Source organism: Ascaphus truei, unplaced genomic scaffold (assembly GCF_040206685.1).
Source record: "Ascaphus truei isolate aAscTru1 unplaced genomic scaffold, aAscTru1.hap1 HAP1_SCAFFOLD_3026, whole genome shotgun sequence".
NCBI classification, from domain to species: Eukaryota; Metazoa; Chordata; class Amphibia; order Anura; family Ascaphidae; genus Ascaphus; species Ascaphus truei.
Window position 1 is genome coordinate 2,768 of NW_027455991.1, and position 6,896 is coordinate 9,663.

Genomic DNA, 6,896 nt, shown 5'->3' on the forward strand with positions numbered 1-6,896 from the left:
GCCAGCAACCAAGATAGGCTTAGAAAAGGGGAGGCAGATTTTGCCAACTAGGATTTCAAAAGAGAGTGGGCAAGGGGGACAATTTAACAGTGTAAATTGTAAGGTGTCTGCAATATAAAATAACACCCCTCCTCCTCTCTTTGACCTATCTCTCCTAGAAATGGAGTATCCCTGAATGGCAATATTTGCATCTGGGTTTTAGGGGTTAGCCATGTTTCTGTGAGAACGATGACTTTGGGTTTGTGATAAGGCACTATGCCCTTAGTTCATCCAGTATGTGTTCAGGGTGTGTGTAGTGTGTAAGTAGTATGTGTTCAAGGTGTAGGGAGCGTGTTCAGTTTGCACACAGACACGTATATAAACCCCTTGGTAATAAATAGTTTATTCTCACTCCATGATAAGACTTTACACATAAAAAGATAATTTATTAATCTCGTCCCATCAGATCCTGTTCAGGAAGCATAGGCAGCATGGCCAGGGAAGGGGGAGAGAACAGGGTGGGGGTCCAGAGGAGAGCAGCACGGGAGGGTACAGGAATCGCACAGAGAAGGTGGGAATGGGTGCGAAAAGTGAGGGGTCACAAAGGAGGCTGGCAGGTGGCTACTCATCGGATGTGTATATGGTGATTGGTCTGGCTTCATTTATTTGCGGATGGCCACTCACAACAAGGTGCCTGCCTCACCCGTCACACCCCAGGGGTGACCAGGGGCACATCAGGGGTCATAGGTCAGTGACTCCCCTCACCATCATGTGCCATGGAGGAGGGGGATATAGTTGGGGCAGGTGGCCATTTTGCTCCCCCCTCTGTATAGGGGGCTTTCTGCCTGCTTTAGTTCAGCAATAAATCAACCGTGTACTCCAGCACTAAAGGGGTAAAGGAGGTAAATGAGAGGGGATGGTGGGTGAAAAGGGGCCATTTGTACTGGACCCCATTAAATGTAACCCCTGAGCGCACTGCCAAACGGCCAGCTGGGCATCCCTTTATATATATTTATGTGGTACAAGTAGCAAAGGATTCTGGGTATGCCTGTGCCCCTATAAGAGAATCAGGGGGAGACCTGCAATGCATCAGTTCATTTGTATGTCCCATAGGATCAGGTGAGGTCAGTTTAGGGGTTAGGGTTCTGCATTATTTCACACGTCTGTCCAGGAGATTGTCATGAGCAGTATGGGTGAGGTGCTGGGGGGGTCATGTTTGGGGGGACGGGGCTGAGCTGATGTAGTCTCTACTCACGGCCGTCAAATCCCGGGGCTGCCCCAGGAACTCTGAGGTCTCCTCTGCAATCTGCCCCGGGATCCGGAAGTCCACAGCCGGTCGATCCCCCTTGGGGGTGCTGGGAGCTAGAGCACGGGGTTCTGGGGGGCAAGCGGTGCCCTGTAGGAATTGCAGGAAGTTCTCCTCAATAGAGCCATCCCTGCTGGGCAGTCGCAGTTCGTCCTCCCCCGCGCCCCCCCTTTTGAAGAGGCAGCCCACCCACCGGCCGAGCTCCCCCCGGATCTGTCGGTTCAGGTAGCCGTAGAAGATAGGGTTGGAGGCGAAGCACAGGAACCCCATCCATGTGACTGCCCACTCTGCCCATGATCCGAGGGGCGGGGGAGGGGAGCGCAGCGCAGAGTACAGGTGAAAGCCAAAATAGGGAAGCCAGCACAACAGGAACTGACCCCCCACTGCAGCCAGGATGGCTGCCGCCTTCCCCCCAGCCCCCCCACCGCTAACCCGCTGCTGAGGTGTTCCCCGTGTGGCGCCGGAGCCCGTCACCATGGTGGAGCGACTGCTAAGGGACTCGGAACGCCGCCTCTGGCGTGGAGTGTCCATCCAGGTGGGGAGGGGCCCCTGATGTAGGGCGGCCACCCGCGCCACCTTGAACATGCTGCAGTAGACAACGATTATGATGGTGAGAGGCAGCAGAAAATAGAAGGAGGAATAGAAGAGGAGGAATCCTGCACGGAAGACACTACTGCCTGCTCCCTGCAGACTGCAGTGTCCAGGGGCCGGGGGACTCCAGCCCAGCACGGGGATCAGCGAGGTCAGTAGAGCCTTGATCCAGACTCCAGCCAGAACCCAACTGACCAGCCCAACTGTCATCTTGACCTGGTACCTCATGGGATGCACCACATAGTAATATCGCTCAATGTTGATGGCGGAGATGGACAAGATGCCTGTGCTGGTCAGGCACACACTCAAGAAGAGGTAGGCTTGGCAGGCTGTCTGCCCCAGCCCAGGGCCCTCATACAGGAGGGTCCCCCCACCCCTCGACAGCATAGCCAGGGGCATGAGGGTAAGCGCGGCCAGGAGGTCCACCACACACAGGTGGAAGACCAGCACGAACTTCCTGAGGGATGGGGTCTTCATGATGACCCCCATGACGGCCACATTCCCAGCCACTGCCAGAAGGTCCATGAGAAGCATGAGGAAGAGAGCCCCGTACTGGGGGTCGGAGGAAGTGGGGCCCCCTGAGGCATTGGAGGAAGAGTTCCAAGTGCGAGGGGAAGGGGAGGGACCCATGGGGATGATTCGGGTAAAAGGTCACCACCCGCCTGCTCACGGGACCATCACCCATCATACCCCAGGGAACGAAGGGAGGACCTGAGAGAATTACAGCGGAAGAGGGGAAGGGAGAGGGGACCAGAAACAGTAAGTGAGAAACAAGGGCAGTGGGGGGCGGGGGGGGGGAGACAAGGAGGAGAAAGAGAGGGAGAGAAATAAGGTGGTCAAGGAAAGAGAAGAGGGAAAGACAGGAAATAAAAGGAGGAAAGATAGAGATCAGGGGAAGAGAAAGAGAGGGATGGGAAGGAAATGGAGAGAGACAATGGGGAAGTAGAGATGGAAAAAAAGTGAAATAAAGGAAGAGGGGAGAGAGAATGGGCAGATGGAGGGAATAATGAGGAAGAGAAAGAGAGGGAGGGGATGTGGTAGCTGAGGGACAGAGGGATAAGAGGTCAAGGTGAGAGTGGGGAGGAGGGGAGAGAAGGGGGGAGTGTTCAGAAAATGGTCACATTTCTGACAGATATTTGTCACAAGTAGCTATGTCCTGTGCAAAGGTCTGCAGGGAGCTGTCTATCTTTCCAGCAGAGCATTACTCCTGTGTGAGGAGCATTACTCCACCCTGCAGGGTATTACTCCTTCTTGCAGTCTGGTACTCCTTCCGGCAGAGCGGTACTCCTATGTGATGAGTATTATGCCCCCATGTTGAGTATTTCTCTTGGCTGCAGAACATTACTCCTCACCGCAGTGTTGCTCCTTTTTGCAGACCGTCCCTCCTGCCTGTAGCATCAGTATATTCCTTTATTATCACTCAGCAACAAAGCATTATTCTTTCCTGCAGTCTATTACCTCTTCTTGCAATGCAATCATGTTCTCTGCAGAGTGTTACTCCTGCAGGTGTCTGAGCCAGTATATATATATATATTATATATATATATATATATATATATATATATATATATATAAATAAAATGGAAATATTACTGTGTGCTCATTTGCATGTCTTAGACAGGTCTGTAATCCTGCCTTTCGCCATTATCGCCCAGCATACAGTGCTATATATACGGTCTGTATCTGTGTGATGCTGTATATAGGGGGTGGTTGTTTCTAGCCACGTAGGCCGCTCGGCGTTTGACAGGAACTGCACACGACCTGCAGGGACAAGCATGAAGGGTTAATCCCAGAGGGGGAGCAGCGTGACAGAGACGGGGGCATTAACACTCCATGGTGTGACTGTACTATACCTACAGTACTAACCCCTACTGACTGGTGTGTATATATATATATATATATACATATATATATATATATATATATATATATAAAACATCAGCTACGTGGATATATATATATATATATATATATATATATATATGTATATGTGTGTATATATATATATATATATATATATATATATATATATATATATATATATATATATATATATATATATATATATATATATATATATACCTTCCTAGCTATCTCTCTATATTACCTGTACTTATCTCTATGTATAAGCACACAGTAGTATGGCTAATATGAATATATATCTTCTATATATAATACTTTGCAACCCCATACACCTGCACATACCCATCCTCAAGGATCAACCCTCCCCCATACACCTGCACATACAATACCCCCCCCCTCAAGGATCAACCCCCACCCCATGCACCTGCAACCCCCCTCCCCCCTCCATCCTTCACCTCCCCTCATCTGGTCCCCCCCTCCCCCCAGTCCTGGCTGCATCAGGACCCTCCGATCATCATTAGGTATGAGTGGTCAGTCCTGCGGGGCCCTGCAGTCTGTGTCCCCCCCCCCCCTCCCCTTCCCCACACACACTTACCTGTCTGCCGGAGCTGCATCCAGAGCGCAGGAGAGGAGAGCAGCAGCTGTGCCCCTTCCCATGCACAGCACTGCAGTGAGGGAGCGGAGAGGCACAGGGTCCTACACACACTCTGATTCACACACATAGCCAACTACTACACTGTGTGTGTGACACTGACAGCCTGAGGGAGCCCCTCTACCTGTGTGTGTGACACTGACAGACTGAGGGGACACTGTGTGTGACACTAACAGCCTGAGGGGACACTGTGTGTGTGTGTGACACTGACAGCCTGAGGGAGCCCCTCTCCCTGTGTGTGACACTGAGAGACTGAGGGGACACTGTGCGTGTGACACTGACAGCCTGAGGGAGCCCCTCTCCCTGTGTGTGACACTGAGAGACTGAGGGGACACTGTGCGTGTGACACTGACAGCCTGAGGGAGCCCCTCTCCCTGTGTGTGACACTGAGAGACTGAGGGGACACTGTGCGTGTGACACTGACAGCCTGAGGGAGCCCCTCTCCCTGTGTGTGACACTGACAGACTGAGGGAGCCCCTCTCCCTGTGTGTGACACTGACAGCCTGAGGGAGCCCCTCTCCCTGTGTGTGTGACACTGACACCCTGAGGGGACACTGTGCGTGTGACACTGACAGCCTGAGGGAGCCCCTCTCCCTGTGTGTGTGACACTGACACCCTGAGGGGACACTGTGTGAGTGACACTGACAGTCTGAGGGAGCCCCTCTCCCTGTGTGTGACACTGACAGCCTAAGAGGACACTGTGTGTGTGACACTGACAGCCTGAGGGGACACTGTGTGTGAGTGACACTGACAGTCTGAGGGAGCCCCTCTCCTGTGTGTGACACTGACAGTCTGAGGGAGCCCCTCTCCCTGTGTGTGACACTGACAGTCTGAGGGAGCCCCTCTCCCTGTGTGTGACACTGACAGTCTGATGGAGCCCCTCTCCCTGTCTGTGCCGCTGACCGCGCTCATTCTTGAGAGCGGTGATGTCACCAACTCTCCAAGCATTAGCGCTCGGCTGTCCGGCATATTTTTTTTAAGCATGAGCGGAGGGAGGGGGGCGTGGCCGAGCAGTGACTGGCGCTGATTGGTTGAGGAGGTCATGTGACCCTTCAGTACACCTGGAAGACAATTGCATCTGTATCGGCAAGCGCCTAGCGCCTGCGAGCGTACGGGCATGTGCCACGTGAGCATGGCCGGACACATTCGCATTAATTGTGCTGACCGTGCTAAGCGCCAAGCACTAAGCGCAGTCAGCAGCATAGTGGACTCAGTCTAACAGACTGAGGGGACACTGTGTGTGTGGCACTAACAAACTGAGGGGACACTGTGTGTGTGAGTGGCACTAACAGATTGAGGGGACACTGTGTGTGTGTGTGTGTGTGTGTGTGTGTGTGTGGCACTAACAGACTGAGAGGACACTGTGTGTGTGGCACTAACAGACTGAGGAGACACTGTGTGTGTGTGGTACTAACAGACGGAGGGGACACTGTGTGTGTGGCACTAACAGACTGAGGGATTTCTCTCGTGTGTGTGTGTGTGTGTGTGTGTGTGTGTGTGTGTGTGTGTGTGTGTGTGTGTGTGTGTGTGTGTGTGTGTGTGTGTGTGTGTGTGTGTGTGTGTGTGTGTGTGTGTGTGACACTGATAGACTGAGGGGACACTGTGTGTGTGGCACTAACAGACTGAGGGATCTCTCTCCTGTGTGTGTGTGGCACTAACAGACTGAGAGGACACTGTGTGTGTGGCACTAACAGACTGAGGAGACACTGTGTGTGTGTGGCACTAACAGACTGAGGGGACACTGTGTGTGTGGCACTAACAGACTGAGGGATCTCTCTCCTGTGTGTGTGTGTGTGTGTGTGTGACACTGATAGACTGAGGGGACACTGTGTGTGTGACACTGATACAGTAGACTGAGGGGACACTGTGTGTGTGCCTTTGATACAGTAGACTGAGGGGACACTGTGTGTGTGACATTGATACAGTAGACTGAGGGGACACTGTGGGTGTGACACTGATACAGTAGACTGAGGGGACACTGTGTGTGTGACACTGACAGCCTAAGCGGACACTGTGTGTGGGGCACTAACAGACTGAGGGATCTCTCTCCTGTGTGTGTGTGACACTGATAGACTGAGGGGACACTGTGTGTGTGGCACTAACAGACTGAGGGGACACTGTGTGTGTGACACTGATACAGTAGACTGAGGGGACACTGTGTGTGTGACACTGACCGACTGAGGTGACACTGTGTGTGTGACACTGATACAGTAGACTGAGGGGACACTTTGTGTGTGACACTCACAGACTGAGCGGACACTTTGTGTGTCACAATGACAGACTGAGGGGACACTGTGTGTGGGTCACTGACAGACTGAGGGGACACTGTGTGTGGGTCACTGACAGACTGAGGGGACACTGTGTGTGTCTCACTGACAGACTGAGGGGACACTGTGTGGGTCACTGACAGACTGAGGGGACACTGTGTGTGGGTCACTGACAGACTGAGGGGACACTGTGTGTGGGTCACTGACAGACTGAGGGGACACTGTGTGTGGGTCACTG

At 52.6% G+C, this 6,896-nt stretch overlaps 1 protein-coding gene across 1 annotated transcript; it reads right to left on the reverse strand.

The window, feature by feature from the left end:
• Positions 1–372: 372 nt before the first annotated feature.
• GPR61 (G protein-coupled receptor 61) lies at positions 373–4,643 on the reverse strand. The gene is made up of 2 exons (XM_075583230.1): positions 4,335–4,643; positions 373–3,637 (listed from the first exon to the last, which is right to left on the reverse strand). The coding sequence occupies exon 2, from the start codon at positions 2,504–2,506 to the stop codon at positions 1,190–1,192; it is 1,317 nt and encodes a 438-aa protein (XP_075439345.1). The 5' UTR covers positions 2,507–3,637; positions 4,335–4,643; the 3' UTR covers positions 373–1,189.
• Positions 4,644–6,896: the final 2,253 nt, after the last annotated feature.